The sequence below is a fragment of the Mobula birostris genome, chromosome 19, assembly GCF_030028105.1.
Source record: "Mobula birostris isolate sMobBir1 chromosome 19, sMobBir1.hap1, whole genome shotgun sequence".
NCBI lineage: Eukaryota > Metazoa > Chordata > Chondrichthyes > Myliobatiformes > Myliobatidae > Mobula > Mobula birostris.
Window position 1 is genome coordinate 68,842,488 of NC_092388.1, and position 23,329 is coordinate 68,865,816.

Consider the following 23,329-nt stretch of genomic DNA (forward strand, 5'->3'; position numbering starts at 1 on the left):
TTTCAGAGGATCTTAGAAGAAGAATTGCAGAGATGCATGAAGCTGGAAAAGTCTACCAAAGCATTTCTAAACACCTGAATGTTCATCAGTCCACAGTAAGAGAACTTGTCTACAAATGGAGGAAATTCAGTACGGTTGCTACTCTCCCTAGGAGTGGGCATCCTGCAAAGACCACACCATGAGCAGAACGTGCAATGCTGAAGGAAGTGAAAAAGAGCCCAAGGGTAACAGCAGAAGACCTGCAGAAAACTCTGGAACTTTCTAACGCCTTGGTTCGTGTGTCCACTATAAGAAAAATACTGAACAAGAATACTGTTCATGGAAGGACACATGACAGAAACCGCTGCTCTCCAAAATAAAATACTGCTACACATCTCAAGTTTGCAAAAGACCTCCTGGATGTTCCACGACGCTTCTGGGACAATATTCTGTGGACAGACAAAACAAAAGTTGAAATATTTGGCAGAGATGCAGACCTCTATGTTTGGAGGAAAAAGGACACTCCACACCAACACCAAAACCTCGTCCCAACTGGGAAGCATGGAAGAAGCACCATGGTTTGGGGCTGCTTTGTTGCCTCAGGGCCTGGACAGCTTGCAGTTGTTGCGGGAACAATGAATTCAGAATTGTATCAAGACACTTTACAGGAGAATGTCAGGGTAGCAGTCTGTCGACTGAAGCTTAATAGCAGTTGGATGATGCAACAAGACAATGATCCGAAACACAAGAGTAAATCAACAACAGAAAGGTTTAAAAAGAAGAAAATCTCTATTTTGGAATGGCCAAGTCAAAGTCCAGACCTTAACCCAATTCAGATGCTGTGGCGTGACCTGACGAGGGTTGTTCATGCAAGGTATCCCAGAAATATTGTTGAACTGAAAGAGTTTCGTCTGGAGAAATGGTCTAAAATTCCTTCTCACCATTGAGCAAGTCTGATCAGCAGCTGCAGGAAACGTTTGGTGGGGATCATTGCTGCTAAAAGAGGTTCTACCAGTTATTAAATACAAGGGTTCACATAATTTTTCTAGCCTGGACTGTGAATGATTAAATAATGTGTTCAATAAAGGCTTGAAAAGTACAATTGTTTGTGTGTTATTAGTTTAGGCAGATTGTGCCTATCTATTATTGTAACTTAGATAAAGATCAGACCACATGTTATAAGTAATTAATGCCTAAAACCAGGTAATTGCAAAGGGTTCACAAACCTTTTCTTGCAACTCTATATCCCTCGATCTCAAGATCAGTGGTCTGCCTTGAATCAGGTTCAATCACTGACCCTCCACAGTTCTCTGCTCCTCCAGTCCTGGACTCTGCAGTCAGTACTTTGCAAAGTGCTAAGATCATCAAAATATTATATAAACATTCTATTTTTTGCCTATAAAAGGGGCAGATAACTCAGTCATAAACACAGTAACTGCAAGGATACAGTTGCACTTCACACACAGATTTCTGTAACAAAATTAAAAAGCAGTTCACTTCAATATTTCTACCAGAACATAACCAGGCATCTAATATATTTAAAGCTGAACATATTTTAATTGCGCTCTCTGGTTTAAACAAGTTTCATTCATTACATAGTAAAGGATTGAAGAAACTCCAGCAAATCAGTGACCCACGTGCACAGTTCATATACACAGATACCTCCATATACACCTCTATTTTGAAATAAAAATCTGGAACTCTTTTATAATGCTCCCAAAACAGAACAAAATGGCTTTGTTGAAATTAGAAATTGCTCCAGGCCCTATGTTCAAAGCATTTTCTTTTCCAGCTGCACAAAAGATTTTTCTTTGCACAGAACAGAGAAAATGAATGCTGTTTCACCCAACTGTTTATCATCAGTACAGAGTTTGTGCTTGATGTACACTGGGTTTTGCTACAATGCCTCATTCTGCTTTCACGTCTGTCTGCACTCGCCCATCTTCCTCCGTCCTACAAGCTGTCTAGACCTCTGCATTATTCTGAATCTGGCTTTCTACCCACTAACACTCTCCCAAACTGCCCTCCCTCTTTCTTAAGGACTCGGGTATCTGCTGTGATACCTCTTCCTGTGTTAGTGTTATTCAAAATGTCTTGGCTCATGTCATGAAAGTGGATGTTCTGGCTAAAATCCTGCTCTGTTTTTGAACAACAGTTGGTTTGAATATTCAGACATTTTTATACACAAACCAATGTCCACTTTGCAATGCAACATTCCTAAAGCTGACCTGAAATACAACCAGTGTAATGGTGCAGAGGCCACAGATTTGGAAGTCCTTGTAACAGTTTGGAAGCACAAGAAAAACAGGTGGCGTGCAATTTCAGCTTTGGGGGCAAAAAGAAATCCGTCCCATGCTACAATAAAAATTGGGTTGCTTATAGGATTCCTCAATGCTCTGGCAAAAGATATAACTTCAAAAGAACCAGTGCAATGCCACAAAATATCACAGATACTCCTTCCTTTTGACAAATAGCCTGCAAAATATTCTAGGAGCTGTATCATATTGCAATTGAATACAACTTAACAATGCACAGATCCATTTTTAGCTTGCTGGGGTAAAGTAGGCAGATCCTTGGTATATATAAAATATATTCCATTTTAAACTTTTAGACATTCCCATACTGCTATATCAAATGTAAATTAGCATTGGCCTAACATAGTTAGTGGTGGGTTGAGCATTATTTCAATACACATTTTGGCAACGTCTGTCCAAACTCTAAGATTCAGTTCTCCAATTCTGGCTTCCTGATCATCTTCAACTTAGCCAATTCACCACTGACATCCTCGCATTCAGCTGTCAAGACCCCAAACTCTGGAGTCCTCACCCTTTGAAACTGCTAATATACCCCTGACTAATTCTCTGTACATGCTCAGCATCAACACTTACTTGATAACAGCACCGAGAAGCTTCCTGGGGCATTCTGGCTATATTAAACATTATGTTTTAATTGAACCTTGTATTCAATTACAGCGTTTAATAAATTATGCAAATTTTCTTGGCATTTACAGGACCTACTTTTGTTCCTGGGCAGGTGTTAGATCCATTTGGAGCTCCTTACGCATTGACCCTTCAATTTCAGCTGCTAGGGAATCCTGGTTAAAATAAAACACGAAAAAAGCATCACTTTTCAGCAAGCACCAGTTACAAATGTTTTAGTTTATCTTGGGCAAGCAGCAATTCCTGGGCTAACTTCCTTTGTGTTCTTCAGAAAGTGATAACGAAAACTAGGGCGCCCAGTTCATCTCCCTCCCCAGAGGTCCACTCTCAGACAGTCCCTTGCATGTTATGTTTTAAGGTTCAAGGAGTTCTGACCCAGTGCAGAGAGCATGGTTGACCATGCTTCAACCATTGCAGTGGTTGAAGGCTGTTAACATTGGAGATCCATGGACCTCTGTACACAATCGGTTAGCTATTGCAACATTTATTAGACAGATTAATAATGAAATAGATCTAAATACATAATAAAGCTATCATAAAGAAAAGCTTGCAAATGATACAAATTTGGCTGAAATGTGACAGACTGTGGGAAGATCAAGATGATATAGTCAGTAGAGCAGAGAACAGAAAATGGAACTTAATCCAAAAAGTATGAAGTGATGGAAAGGAGATGTGTGGCAAGAGGATATTGAATGGAGGATCCAAGGGTCTTTGGGGTGTATGTCCTCTGATCTTGCAATGTAGCAAGATAAGTAGATCTTTCCTTCATTAGCTAAAGTATAGAATATTAGGGCAGGGAGGTTATGCTGGAACTGATATTGCGTAGTACTGTCACCACACCTCAGGATAACATGATTACACATGACAGCATGTAGAGGAGGTCAGCATAGATGTTGCTAGCAATGGAAGACTGAGGCTGAGAGTGAAGACTGAATTGGACAGGGCCGCATGTGGAGATGGCACAGATTGTTGCTAGTTTGTTTTACCAAAGGGAAGAGGCCGAGAGAGTGGTAGCGGCGTGGTGTGCTGTTCGGCATGGTTTTATTTCTCAGGTTCTTGATTTCCTCTTGTGCTTCGTGCAGCATTTCCATACATTCTGCGTATTTATCCTCCAGCTCCCGCAGCTGCAGATAAAAACATACACACCCTCAGGATACACCATCACTGGGGAAAAACACACAGCCTGGCCTTCATGCATTTCAAGAATTGAACATAAATTTTCGGCAAATCATGTTTTGGGGGCACACTATCTTCTACTTCACCCGCCAGGTGGATGGAAACGGTCACTTGGCTCTTACAGCAGCCCTGATACTCAATATGACCAAACCCTTTAATATCAGTTTCCCAATAAACATCCACAGCTTAAAATCTACTTTCCTACTCAGTATGCCCAATCTCAAATCCACTTCCCAGTCAATATCCTTGTCCTCAATGCTAATTTTCCCATCCAAATTCCCAACTGCTCAGTTCCAAAAGTCAAACCCTTGGGTATCCATAGATCCCTGTAACAGAGAACTTCAAAAGTTCACAGCTTAGTAACAGAGTTCTCATCTTGGTCCTCAATGGGCTAACCTTTATCCCACAGTCATCTTCCTGAGAACACAGCCTGTCACCAACATTCCTGTTTAAGCTATCTCCAGAATAAATGGATCTGCTCTTGACCTTAAATTAGATGGTTACTACTTGTCCAACTACCTTCCAGATTTTCAGCACACATCAGTCAAGGGTTAATCAGCTTCATGGAGTTCAAGTCCAGCGACAGATGAACACTTACCTCGGCTGTGAGCTGTCGTTGAGCATCTTTAGCTGCATTCAGATGTTGAGTAAGTTCTTCATTTTCCACTCCATACTACAGAAAATACAAAACTATTTAGTAATATCATCACCAAAATAACCGTATTAGTTAGTTAACCTGTGCCTCCAGTCTCAGAGCTGGCATGTCTTTTCTCTTCTTACAATGCATCATTCCTTCAGAATGTATTACAAGCGAGTTACAAAGTGACCAGAGATGTTCAGTGGACAAGGGAGTCCTGAAGCTGCGATGGTGGAACCTCTCTCATGAATGTATCTATTTTGGTAGAGAACAACAGAACTTCCTGTGTCCCCTTCAAATCCAGTCTCAGAGTAGTATAGCTGGCTCACTTAAGCATCACAATGCCCCCTTGCTGTTACATTGAATCCATCCGGTTAGTACCAATTGGTAGAAATATGACAAGTTCTATATTGTGACTTGGCATATTTCTATATTTCCTTTGTATTGTATGAGGAGGCCACCTCTGCCCATCACTGGTTCTCTCCAGATTCCAATCAACACCCCCAGATTACACACCAAGGGAAATATATAATAGCCACTTAAATCTACTGCCCCACGTGTTTAGCACAAGAAGGGGAATGGGGACAGCCTGAGAAAACCAACATGGCCACATGATTATCAGTTATTAATCCTGTTTCTCAGAAGACAACCTTGGAAGCTACAACTTACATTTTTATTGCTCAAAAACTTATTATTTGATAACAGGTTATATGATTAGGTGTCTTCTTAAAGATAAATAAATTTGCCCTGCTACAGGAAATTATATTCCATAATACTTTAAGTAACAGGAAACAGATCTGCTAATGTCATGGCTTCCCTTGATGCCAAGGCAAAACAATGGAGCTTAATAACATTACTCATTTTGCCAATGTCCTGTATGCATACAACTCCCAAGCTCCCGGTAAATTCCTGTCAAAGGAGAGATTGATTGTTACAGACAGGCTCCAGATGACAGCATCTTGTTGGTAATTAGGATACATTATTCAATTTTCTGTCACTAGCTAAAAATTACAATCAGAATCTGGGTTAAAATTACTGGCATATGTCGTGAAATTTTTTGTTATGCGTCAGCAGTACAGTGCAATACATAATTAAAACTAAATTACTATATATAAAATAAAAAGTTAAATAACTTGTGCAAAAAGAGGAAAAAGTGGTGAGGTAGTGTTCATGAGTTCAATATCCATTCAGAAATCTGATAGCTGATGGGTACCATGTCAACCATCATTATATTGTGAAACTGACAATAACTTTGGGATTTCTGTACAAGCACGGCTTAAAGCAGAAATCTTGAAGATAGTGCCCACGATTCAGCTTCCACCACAGGCAGTGCTGCTCGAGCCTTCACTACTGGAATTGAAACAAATCACTTGAACTGAATTAAGTCACCTCACTCTGAAGATATGAGATCATCCCTCATGAGATGCAATCAAAGTTTTAATATCATATAAAGTCATATTTGCTGCTTAGCAGACTTTAGTGGCCTAAATAAAGCTAATTTCATTTGCAAATTCCAGTTCTGACAGAACACTGCTCACAGAATTTCTCTTGATGTTCATTTTACAAACTCTATTTCAAGTTCTGCTTAAAATGTGCATTAAAAATCATGTTCTTTCCTTTCTGGGTTGCTTCTCAACCCACCAATGACATCACTACCACTGGGCACCTGATAACAACCAGTATAAGATGTCAATGTCAGAGAGACCTGAGATCTTTGTGGGAAACTTTTTTCAAACATCAACAAGCACACCCACAAGAAGCAAATTCCTCACCATTAAATGAAAATTGCCTGACTCCATCTACCATCACTTTCAGAGCTCTCACCTTGGATGTTAAGGCCCAAGTAGGCCGGGAGGCAGCCCCCCTTCAAGTGACTATGCCCTACAGTGTGATACAAAGAAATAACTCTTTAGTTCCAGCACTGAAAGGGCTGCAGACTAAGACCCGGCAGTGGAATAAGTCCAAGAAGCACATTCACACAACGGGCCAAATATCTATTTAGAAGCTGCAAGTTTCAATGATTCATACATTCTAAACACAAAATCAGGGTTTTACGGACAGAGATGACCCATACCATAAGGCAGCCATGACTAGAAGCAATTACAATCAATCACCAGAGGAACAAAATCTGCTGGAAGAACCCAGCAGGTCCAGCAGCGTCTGTCGGGTGGGGGAGGGCGAGGAGGGGGGTCCAGCAGCGTCTGTCGGGCCGGGGAGGGGGGTCCAGCAGCGTCTGTTGGGTGGGGGAGGGCGAGGGGAGGGGTCCAGCAGCGTCTGTCCGGTGGGAGAGGGTGAGGGGGGGAGGGGTCCAGCAGCGTCTGTTGGGTGGGGGAGGGCGAGGGGGGGTCCAGCAGCGTCTGTCGGGTGGGGGAGGGCGAGGGGGGGGGTCCAGCAGCGTCTGTTGGGTGGGGGAGGGCGAGGGGGGGTCCAGCAGCGTCTGTCCGGTGGGGGGGGGGGGGGGTCAGCAGCATCTGTCGGGTGGGGGAGGGCGAGGGGGGGTCCAGCAACGTCTGTCCGGCTGGGGGGGGGGGGGGGGGTCCAGCAGCATCTGTCGGGTGGGGGAGGGATTGAACAATTGAGGTTTTGGGTCAAAACCCTTGATTGCGAAATGTCAACAACTCCTTTCCTCCCACAGATGCTGCCTCGCCCACTGAGTTCCTCCAGCAGATTGTTTGTTGATCCAGATTCCAGTATGAGCGGTCTCCAGTGTCACTTACTGCCTTGGTCTTCCTCTGAAGATCGACTATTTGAGAGAGCAGATGCGTAATTTCTTCTTGCTGACGTGCTGCATCTTCTGTCTTCTTTGCCAGTTCCTCGGCCAAGTTAACCAGCTGTACATTTGCATCTCCTGGAGGGTAAGAAGGGAAAGATTAATTGTACCTGTTCAACAAGTTTGATTCAAACAGGAATGTGGTGGGAATAATGAAAGAATGCTGCACATAAAAGCCTCAGGATGCTTGGGAAGCCACACTTGCCTGTCCATTCTAACCCCAGCTAACAGCCTACCCCAGACCTCCAAAGAAGCCATCCATGTCATGTGAAGTGCTTTGCTTTGCTATGGGAAGGACACTTCGATTACTTCACTGCTAACCATCCAAAAGTAAATAAAGCTGAAAGGAAGTGTGAACTTCAACAATCTGCAGTCATTAGAAATATGTCACATTAATATTGTCAAATAAAAATGCAAGTGAACTTGGTACTGAGTAACATACCATTAGTGAAGTCTCCATTACTGCCCAGTCCCAGGGAGTACAATGTGATGGTGATTGTTAAAGAAAGGAAGAAGGAATCTCAAATGTCAGATTATGAAAGAAAATAGTCAATTCATGGAACACCATGTACCAAGCCATATAAACGCAGGATTCTCCATACATTTGACATGGCAAGTATATCATTTCTAATCCAGTTCTGGACACACAGTTTCACTCATTGCAGCAGATCAGTACATGTAGAGGGAGTTCAACAGGTGGTTGATCTTCACAAGGCAATCTTGTCAGCATCAACTTACTGATTTCACACTTCCTCATGACACTGAAGATCATGAGAACATCTAAGATCATGCTGGTTCTCCACTTAAAGAGTTATAGAGAGTCACACAGGCATGCAGCATAGAAATTGGCACTTCGGCCCAACTAGAACACACTGACCAAGATTTACATTGAAACTATTCCTACCAGCCTGTGTGTGACCCCTATCCTTCTTAACCTTTCCTATCCAAGTACCTTTAAAATATTGTTAATGTGCCTGCCTTAACCACTTCCTCTGGTGTTTCATTCCATATACTGACCACCTTCCAGATGAAAAGGTTTCCCCTCAGGTTCCTATAAAATTTCTTTCCTCTCACCTTAGCTTATGGTCTTGATTCCACAACACTGAGGAAAAGACTGTTCACATTGACCTCTTCTATTCTTGTAATTTTATACAAATCTATAAGATCACCTGTCAATATCCTATATTCCAATGAGATAAGTCCTAAACTGCTCAAGCTCTCTTCAAAACTCAGTTTCTTGAGCCCCAGCAACATCCTCATAAACTTCCTTTGCACTCTTTCTTGCTCAGTAACACAGTGACCAAAATAGAACACAATATTCCAGATTTGGCCTCCCAATAGTCACTGAGTCACTGTTCCTTCCACACTGGCCACACAGTAACTGATATGTTCCCATGCAAATAGCTTTTTTAGCCACATAGCCCGCAATTTCTTTTGTATAAAGTTTTATTGAAGTGCCATACAGTTTTCAGGCCACGTAAACATTCCCCACTCAGATCAATGACTGATCCACACAGCTGTTAGCTAAATTACAGGGAATATTGCAATGAGTCATAGATATTACAGAGTCATAAATCTATTATATAACTGCAACATACACTTCTCTCTTAATTCCCTACCATCTTTTCTCTCCCACATGACCTCTAGCACCCCTGTATTAGAGACAATTTACAGTGGCCATTCAACCCCAACCTGATCATCTTTGGGACGTGGGAGGAAACAGACCACTGGAGTAAAACCATGTAGCCACAGAAGGAACATGCAAGCTCCACACAGACAGAATGAGAAGTCCAGATTGAACCCAGGTGGTTGTGAGGCAACATCTCTAGCAACTACACCACTGTCCCAGCACAAGAATCCATCATTCTTCTACATCGAGGCAAATGATGGGCTTCCTTTCAGAGGAAATGAAGCTTCACTGAATTTGCAAAAGTAACAATGGACCTCACATCACAGTGCTCTGGGTACTAGAGAACCAATTCATATTTTGTAAAGATAAAAAGCTTATTTTGCTGTTAGACAAAGACAATGTTACTCAAACAAGATATACAACATAGAAACAGCCATCTAGTGCAACTAATCTATTGTGACCTGTGTCTACAAGTCTGACCCTCTATTCCCTCCCCCATTCCCACCAGGCTTGCTCAGGCTTTTCTTAAATGCTTTGGCAATGTTTGCTTTTATCTCCAATGTAGGAGGAAATTCCACATTCTGACTAGTCTTTGAATAAAGGAGCTTCCACTGAATTCCCTTGTTGATTGTCTGACTGGATGATCTCTGCTTAAACCATTCCTTGCAAGTGAAAATGGTCTCTCTTCCCTAGATCCTACATTGATGGAATCCATCCAGGCTGGGATGAACATAGCACAGTTCTCACAGGAACAGACCCTTTACCTCAAGATATCTGTGCCAAGCACATTGTCAATTTAAACTGCGCATGGTCTATATCCCTCCATTCCCTGCCTGTTCATGTATCTATCTAATTGTCTCTTAATGAAGATTTATTTACTTCCCAATTTTAAAGTAATCACATTACTCATGTCCTCCCAAGTATCATCTCCTAGTAGATACTATAGGCAAACATTACATGGGGGGGGAGGGAGAGGGGAGAATAGCTGCATCTGAATCTTTAAACAGCTCCAGGGTACACTATAGTATGTCCCTGTGGCTTCTACAGGGTACAAACTCTGTAGAACATGCCCTCCGATCACCCACATTCAAAAACAAATGCTAAATGTTTTGGCTTCAAACCAGCAAAGAAAATCATCCAGAAGAGATTCAGTGGGCTGATCTCTGGGATGAGGGGGCTGTCTTATCACTCACAGCTCTATATTCTTTATGAGTCAGAAGAATGAAAGGTGGTCTTATTGAAACGTGCAAGAACCTGAGGGGGTGGGGCAGGGTAGATCGCAAAATGTTTCCATAAGGTTGGAGTTCAAACAAGAGTCATATTTATAACATAACAGGGTAGCCATTTAAAACTAAAGTGCACAGAACTTCTTACAGCAAGTACCACATTCTCTACCTCAGGGGTTATGGAGGCTAGATCAGCAGGGGTTCAGAGTAAGCAGATCATTTTTTGAACAATCATGAAAATGTAGGCTATGGGGAACTAACAAAGAAAAGGCAATGAGGTAAGTGGGCCAAGATCACATTGATAGTAGTGTGAGCTTGAGGGGCCGAGTGGTCTACTCCATCTCCTGTGTTGTTTTGTTTTCTCATGCAGGGCTGAGGAAAGTTGTAGTAGCAGAAGAGCTACCAACAGATAAAGCATCAAACAGGGGCCTTGCCTGCGTTAACAATGGTTCACATAGGATCCTGTAGATTTATTATAAAGCAGGGGCTCTTGTAAGTAAACTGATGCTCGTCCAGAGTACCGTAGCCAGTCTCTCCAGGAAATTCTGACGCCTTCACTCCCCTCGGTAGTACCTCTGAGAAATGCACAAAACACCAAGTCTCACAAATGCAAGCTGATCGTCTGTTCTCAAGATATTGCTTGACCATGTGGCTGGGGTGAACGCAAAGGGATCAAATAAGGACGCCATCTCCATTGCTCTCCACATCGCACTGGAACACTTGGAGCTTAAGGACACCTTTGCCAGAATGTTTTTTTATTGACTACAGTTCTGCCTTCAACACCATAACCACCAAGTTGATCGCTAAACTACACATACATCAATTTGTAATGGGATTCTGGACTTGCTTGCCAATCACACCCAGACAGTCAGACTAAGCAAGTCTCTCTCTTCTCTCTTCAGTTATCCATCGAAATCCGATGACGACGTCCACTCCTTTAATGGTGAGATCTTTAATGACTATACAGTCCTATCCTGGACCCACAAGCTCTATTGCAGGTGGGACGTGTATATGTGGTAGCCATATATACACCATGGCAACCATGGCTGCATTTCTCCTGGCTCTCTTCTGCTGTCTTCTGGTTGTTCTTTCCATCTCCAGAATACGAACCCCGTCCCTACACAGCTGCCGCCAAGTGGAACGGTCAGCAGCAACCTCCTCCAGGTCCTCGGGTCTGATCTTGCACTTCCTTAAAGCATTCTTCATCTGATCCTTATAGCGCTTCTTCAGCCTTCCAGCTGAGCGTCGACCATGACGTCGCTGGCTGTATATATAACACTCCGCGGGTTAGCCGACATGGGGGCATCCTTATCACCTGCCCCAGCCACTGCAGCTGACGCTGGGTGATCATGGCCTCAATACTCCTGCAGTTGGTCTTTACAAGTATTTCAGTGTGAGGCACCCACTCACGGCAGGTAATTCCCAGGATACGCTGGAGACAGCTTATGTGGAAACGCTCCAAGGACTTGATGTGACGGCTGTAGGTTACCTAAGCTTCACAGCTATAAAGGAGGGTGGTGACACAGACCGCTTGGTATACGGCGACCTTTGTGGAGGGATGAAGGCTCCTGTTCTGAAAGACTCTACGCCGAAGTCTCCCAAAGGCAGCTGATGCCTGTTTAATGCGGCTCTGGATGTCGTTGTCAATGCCGCTATCCTCAGAGAGAATGCTCCCCAGATATTTCAAAGATGGCACTACTGACAGCTTTTCATCACCAACAGTGAAGTAGAGTGGGTGGGACACTGGTACTCCACTGGCAAACCACTTCTGTCTTGGTGGTATTGACAGTCAGCCCCATCCTGCTGTATGTTCTCACTGCCACAGCAAGGACAGTCTGAAGATCCTCCAGAGTATGGGCCACAACAGCACAGTCGTCTGCATACTGCAGCTCCAGGACCCGCTCTGTACGGAGTTTGGTGGTTGCGTGGAGCCTCCTGATGTCAAAGAAATTGCCAACTAATCTGACATCCACTGCCACACCACTGCTGTCTTCAGTCTCGTTGTGGAGAGGCTTGGTAACACACAAGACGAAGCTGTTAAAGAGCACTGGTGCTACCACACACCCCTGCCTCACCCCTGTGCGTACAAGGAAGGGCTCGGACTCTTGTCCTCCTGTGGTCACCCGAGCAGTCATCCCAACGTGGAACTGGCGGAGGATGTTAACAAATTTATTGGGATAGCCAAACCTGAGGAGGTCATCCCATAACAGCTTCCTTGCACAGTGTCGAATGTTTTGGAGAGGTCGACAAGGGCCATAAACAGGTCCTGATGTTGCTCCTGGCACTTTTCCTAAAGCTGCTGGGTTGTAAAGATCATGTCGATCGTGCTCCTGTTCTTCCTAAATCCACACTGCGATTCAGGCAGCATTGACTCGGTGATGTTGCTGATGAGTCTCTGAAGCATCACCTTAGCCAGGACCTTTCCAGCAACAGAAAGGAGTGATGTGCCCCTACTATTGCCACAGATGGCCTTGTCACCCTTGTTCTTATAAATGACAATGATGTTTGCATTTCTCCATTGCTGTGGGATGTTCTCATCAGTCCAGGCCTTGGTGATGTACTGGTAGAGGGTGCACATACACACGTACCCTCCGTTCTTCAGTAACTCAGCAGGGATATTGTCAGTGCCAGGGGACTTGGTGTTCTTAAGGGAATGGACAGCTGATAGAACCTCCTGGAAGGTTGGTGGTAGACTGAGGTCATGGATAGGAGGAAGTTCAGGCAGTTTGTCCAGGATGGTAGGGTCTGCTTCAGAGTCCTGATGAAGCAGGGTGTTAAAATGCAGCCCACCTCAGCAGAATGGTATTCTGATTCTTCAGAAGTGTTAGACCATCTGCTGTTTTCAGGGGAGTAACACATCGATTTATTGGGCCGTAGGTGGTTTTGACAGGATTGTAAAATTTATGCATGTCATTATTATCAGCAAAGGACTGGATGTCATGTGCCTTTTCAGCCCACCACTCATTTTGTATGGCCCGTATTGCCTTTTGCACTTTCCTCCGAGCTGCCTGCCAATGCTGCCTGATGCTGGTGGATGAAGGGTTGTCTAAAGTTGCCCGGTATGCTTTGTGCATGTCCTTAAGCAAGTTGTGGATGGTGTCTGAGTTATCATCAAACCAGTCTCGGTGGTTCCTGCTCTCATGGCCAATGGATTGGGCTGCTGCCACATAGAGCACAGAGCTGATATAGGTCCATTGTTGTTCCATGGTATTTTCTGAGCTCAGACAAGGCTCCAGCTCTCTTAGTTTCTCAGCTAGGATGCGTCAAAACTCACTTCTTGCTTCTGGATTTCTCAGGTGGTTGCAATTTAGCCGCTTTTTATTGGGTTTTTGCAGCCACAAGGGGGGACGCACTTTCATATGGAGCTTGGCCACAATCATACGGTGGCCAGTCCAGCACTTTGCACCTCTCATGGCACGGGTGATAAGAACATCCTTGATGTGACTACGTCTCACAATGATGAAGTCAATCATGTGCCAACGTTTGGAGTGAGGGTGCATCCACGAGATCTTACATTTTGCCTTCTGCTGGAAGATGGTGTTAGTTATGGTAAGGTTATACTCAGAGCAAAGAGTAAGTGGTCTCATGCCATTTGCATTCACCTTGCCAATACCATGCCTACCTAGCGCTCCACTCCATATCCTGTTGTTCTGTTCCACCCTGGTGTTGAAGTCCCCAAGCAAAAGGATCTTATCATTCTTAGGGATCCGGCAAAGAGCTTCATCCAATATCTGATAAAAGCAAGTATGCAAGTACACATCAACCTGTCTGACGCTGAACAATGTTGCACTGCAGGGATGTGTACTGAGCCACTCCTTGACACTCTTTTCACCCAGGACTGTGCCCCTGCCAATGCCACCAACTCCAGCGTCAAACTTGCAGACAGCACTGCAGTGATTAGATTAATTACAAATAACAATGAGGTGCAGAAGCTGTCTGAATGGTGCAAAACCATAACCTTTCACTCAATATGGAAAAAAAACAAATAAATGCTAATCGATTTCAGGAAATCAAGAAGGTATGAACAAGATCCACCACTCCTTAGCAGTGAAGCAGCAGAAATGGTTCTTGGGAGTGAAGATCACAGAGGAGCTCTGTTGGACTGGGCAGCAGCTATACTATCTTAGGAATTTAAAGAGAGCATATCTCCTCTAAAAGCTGCTGATAAACCTTTATCGATGTGTAATTGAGAGCTTACTGACCTACTGCATGATTGTATGGTACACTAGCTGCTACAAGATCAACCAATGAGCACTTCAACAAGTGATCAGGACTGCACAAAAGATTATTAGGAAAACCTACCAGATATGGAAACAATTTTGTGATAGACTCATCCCAGAGCCCAGTAATCACCTGTCCAATCTCCAACTATCCAGCAGGAGATAAGGAAACATTTCTGCATGGACATTCAGACTGAAAAACCTCCTTTCTCCCCAGGGCTGTCATTAAACTGAACAATGTCCCTCACCCACCCGCAGTCTATAGTCACTATGGGCAGTCTCTAAGTGCAATACATGAGCATAATTCTTGATGCTATTTTATATTGAATCATTGTACTCCATAACTGGACATGTACAATACTTGAATGGAGCAGCCACTGTTTCTTATAATTAATTTAGAGTTGTTTGTTTTTAATTCAGTTATAACTTGGATGTCATTCTAAATAACTCAGGCGACATTTTAAATTTTGTCATTGTGCTTTTAGTAAGTGAATTGCCAGTGTGTTGTCCTGCTCTGAATGGTGCAGCACTGCAATCTTGCTGTCCTCAGTGATGACAGTAGAGCTCTAATTAACTCCTGGGATCGCTGGAGAAATAGAAGTCCTTCAGACATTTTAACCACCAACCCAAAGTCAGTGGCGCGACTGGTTTTGGAACATGAAGCATTTAATAATATCTAATACTCAAGAGAGGATGATACTTCCATTTAAAATCATTAACCTTACAAGCTCATCAGGCTGACTATAACATACTTAGCTCCTTCACACAGTCATTCACAAGTTGCTGTTCCTTCTCTTCATATGAAATGGTTTCAGTCTGCAGATGGCATGTCTGTGGAACCAGACAAAAATGCGTTACGTTACAAACAGGTAATACCGTCCTGAATATTCAGTTAAGAATAACACACAACAAAACAACCAACAGTCACTTTACATTGACAAGGGGTGAGGGGGATGAACATTGTAGCCATAGTCATAGTCATACTTTATTGATCCCAAGGGAAATTGATTTACTAGAATGTTACCTGGGTTTCAGCACCTAAGTTAAAGAGAAAGGTTGAACAAGTTGGTTCTTTATTCTTTGGAATGTAGAAGGTTGAGGGGGGACTTGATAGAGGTATTTAAAATTATGAGGGGGATTGAAAGAGTCGACGTGGATAGGCTTTTTCCATTGAGAATGGGAAGATTCAAACAAGAGGACATGAGTTGAGAGTTAAAGGGCAAAAGTTTAGGGGTAACATGAGGGGGAACTTCTTTACTCAGAGTGGTAGCTGTGTGGAATGAGCTTCCAGTAGAAGTGGTTGAGGCAGGTTCAATGTTGTTGTTTAAAGTTAAATTGGATAGATATATGGACAGGGAAGGAATGGAGGGTTATGGGCTGAGTGCAGGTCGGTGGGACTAGGTGAGAGTAAGAGTTCGGCATGGACTAGAAGGGCTGAGATGGCCTGTTTCTGTGCTGTAATTGTTATTATATGGTTATATGTCACAGCTCAGTACAACTACTGGATCTGTGGAGATGGTACTGGAATGGTAACTGGGGAAAGATCCCTGAAGAAGACAAGTCTTAATGGTCTGTATTGGTGAAGAAGACGAAAAGGTAGAGATCCAGAGAGGCAGTGGAAGGGGATCAGGACAGAACAGGGAATTATGAGGATCATTAAGGAGATGAGTGAATGGAGAAGGAGATAGAGAGGGGAGACTAAGGAGAGGTGGTTAGGAGGAAGAGTCAGAGAAACTGAAAGAGTGAGGAAGACTGTCTGAGGAGAAACTGTTGGCAAGATATGACCAACCTTACATAATGGAGAGAATTCAACAAATGAAGTATTTATACTCTGATTTATAACAGTAACCTAAAGGAAGAAATCATTTCACCCACCTCTGTTCTTAAAACAACATTTTCCTCTTCCAGATCCTTCAGCTTCTTTTGAAGAGAATCCAGGTGAAAGTAATTCTGTACAGATGGAGCAGATTCATTCCGCCGCAACCTGAGGACAATAAGATCAAACTGATGCATTCTAACCAAGGATTTTTTTAGGATGGAGACGTAACAACACGAAATTAACAGTGATACATTTCCAAGTCCAGATTGTGCCTGAGTTGGAGGGGAGCTCCTGGGCGGTGGTATCCATGCACTGCTGCCCCTTTCACTTGTTTAAAGCCATACAGCAGCACTGTCAAATCTAACTTTGCAGCAGTTTCTTGTTTAAAACACTACAATTGCATGGTTATGCCAGCTGTACTATGTACAATACAGCAACGAGGTATCTTGTGATTTTACAGTGGGAGTTAATCCATTCTTCTATTCCAACAGTAAGGCATTCAAGACCACTCCCTAGGTCAGTCTGATTTTATTATGTTTACATCTCAACATAGCATGTGTATGAGGCAAGTTGTCTGTGAGAACACTTCAGTGTATTGTGAGGGGTCTGGAGTTTCAATATTGGCCAGACATAGTGAAATCTACCAATCCTTCCCAGAGGGACACCAGTAAGTCAGATGGGATTTCAGTAATTATGTCTGGGTCACTACCAAGAACAGCTGTTCATTCAGATTCAATCCATTAATTGATACCCCAGATGTCAGAGTGGGGTTTGATCCCATCAGACCAAGAGCTTGGATTATTATTCCAGCATCCCACTACAACATGTTGCCCAGTGGATTAGAACACTCACGGTGTGGAGGAAGTCGAACCACTCTCACTTTCTTCTGCTGCGTTAGTGTAGAACTGCAGTAGTTCATCTTTCATGGACAGCTCATGACGTAGCTGAGAAACCTGTGGGTGAGATCAGGGTGGGGAGGGGAGGGTTAACAATTAGAACAAATAGAACACACACACGGTGCTGCGATTTGTCTGTCTATTTAAATGCACAACCTTGCCTTCCTGGCGTTTACTCCAGGATGCTCTGTGCATGCTTATAAATTCAACATTACAGGTTTTAGTACCAGTTTAAAGTATGTAACAGCCATCCCAACCCAAGTGGGAGAAAAGTTGTGAGCAGTAAAGAAAGATGAGGGAGTTTATACAAAGCTTTATAATCCACATTGTGACTATTAAAATAGGAATTGTTGTAGCACTTAGTTCTGAGGCAGCATGGAGCACCACTCCATCAGTGCCTCAACAAACATTCTTCAGTGCCAAACACTTATCATCAGGCAGGTCTATAATGTACTGCTGTTCTGCCATCAAAGAGGTCTTGTTTTATCCAGGATGCTCTGAGATTTAAAAGCAGCACAAGTTCATTAAACGATACTGGTCCTTGTGTAATAATAACCTTACAGGTTGGATCTTGCAGACTAATGTGTTGGATATGAACGCAGTCACTGGCATTGAACTATTTATACAGTAGTACATCTGGGACTTACACATACAGGCCTTCACAATTCACAGACCAGAGACAGATGGCACCACATCTATCAGTACACTCAACCACTGGATTCCACAGCAGCAGAGTTCAGCCTGGCTGAGATTCCCCAGAACCTGCACGGGCTCTGGGTGCAGAGCCTGAACGAATCCTTTGAGGATTGTAGGGTCACAAACACAAGAGAATCTGCAGGGCCATTCTGAGTCAGAAGAGAACCACCCTCTGTTTCCACATTTCTATCAAATGTTTAACATGTTAATAGCTTACTTTTTATGTCAGAGACATTCAAAAACTACTGCAAGGTCACCAGGGCATTACAACCAATGAAGTAAGTGGGGCTGTTACTTCTCCATGCTACCTCAGTCTGACCTATACACCTCTTCCTCTCCTGCTGCTTTCATCACAACTCCTTTCCATCTCCTCGGATTTTGCAGATGCACTCACCACGCCAATGCCATGCATCATTCACTACCTTGCAGTGAAGTACATGCTTCTATCAATGGGCACAAGCACCCAGCACTGCAAACCCCAATCTCAGTGGTCCCTGGCAGTCACAGAGACACCAGGAGGAGATGCTGCAAATCTGAGTGAAAAGTCTTCAACCCAAGTGTTAAATCTACTGCTCTTCCACAGATGCTGACTCATCTGCTGAGTGTTTTTAACGTTCCCTGTACCTACTGTCTATATTGCTGTCTCCTTTTCACTGATGCCACATTGCTTTATTCCTTGTCCTTCCCTGGTTCAGAACAATATCATGCGGTAGCATAAAACAAACTGCTGGAGGAAGGACGTGGGCCCGGTGCGTACGTGGAAGCAGGCAGAGGGATGCTTGACATTTCAGGTTATTGCATCAGGACAGAAAGTGGAGAGCAGGGATTCACAACCTGGGGTCCATGGACGCCTTGTTCAATGGTATTGGTCCATGGCATAAAACCTGCTGGGAACCCCTGCTCTAGAGTATACAGTTGAAGTCAGAAGTTTACATACAGCTGAGCCAAATACATTTAAATTCAGTTTTTCACAATTCCTGACATTTAATCCTAGAAAACATTCCCAGTCTTAGGTCAGTTAGGATCACTACTTTATTTTAACAATGTGAAATGTCAGAATAATAGTAGAGAGAATGATTTATTTCAGCTTTTATTTCTTTCATCATTTTCCCAGTGGGTCAAAAGTTTACATACGCTTTGATAGTATTTAGTAACATTGCCTTTAAATTGCTTAAATTGGGTCAAACGTTTCGGATAGCCTTCCACAAGCTTCTCACAGTAAGTTGCTGGAATTTTGTTCCATTCCTCCAGACAGAACTGGTGTAACTGAGTCAGGTTTGTAGGCCTCCTTGCTCGCACACACTTTTTCAGTTCTGCCCACAAATTTTCTATCGGACTGAGGTCAGGGCTTTGTGATGGCCACTCCATTACCTTGACTTTGTTGTCCTTAAGCAATTTTGCCACAACTTTGGAGATATGCTTGGGGTCATTGTCCATTTGGAAGACCCATTTGTGACCGAGTTTTAACTTCCTGGCTGATGTCTTGAGATGTTGCTTCAATATATCCACATAGTTTTCCTTCCTCATGATGCCATCTATTTTGTGAAGTGCACCAGTCCCTCCTGCAGCAAAGCACCCCCACAACATGATGCTGCCACCCCCATGCTTCACAGTTGGGATGGTGTTCTTCAGCTTGCAAGCCTCACTCTTTCTCCTCCAAACATCACGCTGGCCATTATGGCCAAACAGTTCAATTTTTGTTTCGTCATACCAGAGGACATTTCTCCAGAAAGTAAGATCTTTGTCCCCATGTGCACTTGCAAACTGTAGTCTGGCTTTTTTAAGGCAGCTTTGGAGCAGTGGCTTCTTCCTTGCTGAGCAGCCTTTCAGGTTATGTCGATATAGGCGCAAGCATGAGGAAATCTGCAGATGTTAGAATTTCAAGCAACACACATAAAAGTTGCTGTTTATGTATGTTGATATAGGACTCATTTTACTGTGAATATAGATACTTGTCTACCTGTTTCCTCCAGCATCTTCACAAGGTCCTTTGCTGTTGTTCTGGGATTGATTTGCACTTTTCGCGCCAAAGTATGTTCATCTCTAGGAGACAGAATGCGTCTTTTTCCTGAGCAGTATGATGGCTGCGTGGTCCCATGGTGTTTACACTTGCGTACTATTGTTTGTACAGATGAACGTCGTACCTTCAGGCGTTTGGAAATTGCTCCCAAGGATGAACCAGACTTGTGGAGATCCATAATTTTTTTTTTCTGAGGTCTTGGCTGATTTATTTTCTATGTTTCTATGTTTCTTTTCATTTTGTTTGTAAACTTCTGACCCACTGGAATTGTGATATAGTCAATTAAAAGTGAAATAATCTGTCTGTAAACAATTGTTGGAAAAATTACTCGTGTCACGCACAAAGTAGATGTTCTCAACGTCTTGCCGAGACTATAGTTTGCTGGTATGAAATCTGTGGAGTGGTTAAACAATGAGTTTTAATGACTTCAACCTAAGTGTATGTAAACTTCTGACTTCAACTGTATTTACCAGTGTAAAAAATGGAGAGGGAGGAGTGAGTCAAGAGCTTGCGGGTTATAGGCATGTCCACTGAGTGGGGGGCGGGGGGAGAGATGATGGACAGATGGAGCATGGTGGAGGGAACAGTAGAGTTTGCAGACAGCAGCTGGTGGGTTAAAGGTGGAAACACATAACAGTGGAGAGAGGGGTAGGTGGGGACAGGTGAGGTGGGGAAAGGGGTAGATGGGGACAGGTGAGGTGGAGAGGGGTAGATGGGGACAGGTGAGGTGGAGAAAGGGTAGTAGATGGGGACAGGTGAGGTGGAGAAGGGGTAGATGGGGACAGATGAGGTGGAGAAAGGGGTAGGTGGGGGCGGGTGAGGTGGAGAAAGGGGTAGATGGGGACAGGTGAGGTGGGGAAAGGGGTAGATGGGGACAGGTGAGGTGGAGAAAGGGGTAGATGGGGACAGGTGAGGTGGAGAAAGGGGTAGATGGGGACAGGTGAGGTGGGGAAAGGGGTAGATGGGGACAGGTGAGGTGGGGAAAGGGGTAGTAGATGGGGACAGGTGAGGTGGAGGAGAGGGTGGCAGTGGAGATGGGGTATAGCAGATGAGTAGTGGAGACAATGAAATGCAGGTACTGGAATCTGACACATTAGATTACACCCAATCTGATTGGACAGGCATATGAACAGGCAGTGAATGGAGAGACATGGATCATTGCAGGCTGATACGCAGTTTAAATTAGCATCAAGGTCAATACAACATCATGGGCGAAAGGACCTGTTCCTGTACTGTCTGGTTCAATGCTTTACATTCTGTAAGTCAGGAAGGTGATGAGTGGAAGGTGATCAGGCAGATGAGAGAGATAATGGACAGATGAGATCACTGGGGAAGAGGAACGTAAGTCAGTAAGGTGATGAGTGGAAGGTGGTCAGGCACCTGAAAAAATAGTGGACAGGTGGGATCACTGGGGAAGAGGTCAGGACACAAGGGTAGAATTGGGCCATTTGAGTCTGCTCCACCATTCCATCATGGCTGATTTATTATCACGCTCTACACCCTGTCAGTTCAGCTTGCGAGTGACAGGAAGATGGAAGAAGGTGAGCAAGTGAAATGGAACTTGATTGGAGCAGAAAGAGAGAAAAAAACAGGCAGAGTGAGTTTTCTAAAAAGGGAAAATTCAATGTTCATCTCACTGGGCTGCAGACTACCAGGCAGGATACGTGCTGTTGTCCTAGTTTGCACCTGGCCTCACCCTGGCTGAGGAGAAAGCAGAGGTCATACAGTCATGAGAGCGGAAGCAGAGTAGCCTGCAGCTAGGGGCCGGGATTGTCCTTGTGAGGCAGGTGCCCAGTCTGCTCCTGGACTCACTGATACAGAGGGAACAGTACAGGGAGCAGTGAACGCAGTATTAGAGGTTGAAGATGGTGTACCTGGATCTCTGATTCACTTTGAAGGGCTGCTTAGGTTGCTGAATAGTGGTGAGGAAGGTGGTGTTACATCTCCAGTGGATGAGGGTTAGGTGGAGGGGTGAAGAGGGATGACTGGTTCACGGAGTCACGGGGAGAGAAAAGCAGAAAGGGATGGTGAAGGAGAAGATTGACATGACGACATTCTGTTGTAACTGGTGGAAATGTCAACACATGATTTGTTGGACGCAGAGGCTGGTGCGATGAAAGGTGAGGAGCAAATTCTATCCCTGCTCTGTAAGGGGGAGTGAGAGAAGTGTGGGAAATAGAGAAGATGCGGATAAGAGCTTCGTTGACAGCAGCAGAGGGGAAGCTACATTTCCCAAAAAAAGGACACTTCTGATATCCTAGAGTGGAAAGCCTTGTCTTGAGAGTAGATATAGTCATAGTCATACTTTATTGATCCCGGGGGAAATTGGTTAATTTGTTAAATTGGTTAATTGGAAATATGGTGGGGACTGAGAGACAGTGATGACATTCTTACAGGAGACTGGGTGGGAGGAGATGTAGTTGAGGTAGATGTGGGAATCCATGGCTTTGCTTATCTCCAGGGGTAGACAGACAGAGATTCGTAAAAGGGAGAGAAATATCAAAAATGTTCAAGCAAAATTGAGGGTTGGGTGGAAGTTCTAAATAAATGAATAAATATAGTTCATAGCAAAGGTGACAAAAATTGATGAGCTCTGCGTGTGTAACAGGCAGCACCAATAGTCGTTGATGAAAGCACAGGGGAGGGGGTGTAGAGAGGTTTCGAACAAAGACTGTTCCATGTAGCCAACTAAAAGACAAGCATTAACAGGAGCCCATATGAATACCAATGACTATACTTTTATCTGTAGAAAGCATATCATGCATTCTTAGGAATATCTCCACCAGTTCTGGGTACAGAGCACATGCTATAATCACTCTTTCTTTGCCAACTCACAACATACCCAGCAATTCTCCCCAACTCCCTCTCTATCTACGGGATACTGCTCGCTTTTCCTTCACAGTTTGCTACTGGCTGGATGGATACTTCCTCAGCTGCGAAGCTTTGGTCAAGCATGCTATATTGACAGTGAACTGACACAACAACGTATTCAAAGTCAGACAACACAGTGCATATACTGTAGCTATTAAAAAGTACACTCACACCTACTAGATATAAACCCCACATTCGATGAGGAAGTGTACTCCATCAATTTGAACATTCTTCCAAGCAGCCAGTGGATATAAGCTCAAGGCACCCAGACTCACCTCCTCTCTGGCATGCTCCACCTGCTCTTCAAGGTGCTCATTTTTCTCAGTTAGTGACTTGTTCTTCTTCAGCAATGACTGGCCAATTCGTGCCGCCAGTTCCAGGTCCCGTTCTTTCTGCATAAGGGATTGGAAGCACTTAATGAAATTGGAACCAAAGCAGAGGGAAAGTATG

General features: G+C 43.8%; 1 protein-coding gene across 8 annotated transcripts in view; it reads right to left on the minus strand.

Annotated features, from left to right (window-relative positions):
- trak1a (trafficking protein, kinesin binding 1a) overlaps positions 1 to 23,329 on the minus strand; it is a 261,339-nt gene that overhangs the window by 14,565 nt on the left and 223,445 nt on the right. For all 8 annotated transcript variants that reach the window (XM_072283783.1, XM_072283779.1, XM_072283781.1 and 5 more), the window contains 8 exons: positions 23,155 to 23,271; positions 17,249 to 17,349; positions 16,453 to 16,561; positions 15,330 to 15,408; positions 7,449 to 7,579; positions 4,693 to 4,767; positions 3,905 to 4,042; positions 2,997 to 3,073 (listed from right to left, as the gene is read on the minus strand). In XM_072283783.1, coding sequence (XP_072139884.1) covers positions 2,997 to 3,073; positions 3,905 to 4,042; positions 4,693 to 4,767; positions 7,449 to 7,579; positions 15,330 to 15,408; positions 16,453 to 16,561; positions 17,249 to 17,349; positions 23,155 to 23,271 — 827 coding nt within the window. The remainder of the gene's footprint in view (positions 1 to 2,996; positions 3,074 to 3,904; positions 4,043 to 4,692; positions 4,768 to 7,448; positions 7,580 to 15,329; positions 15,409 to 16,452; positions 16,562 to 17,248; positions 17,350 to 23,154; positions 23,272 to 23,329) is intronic.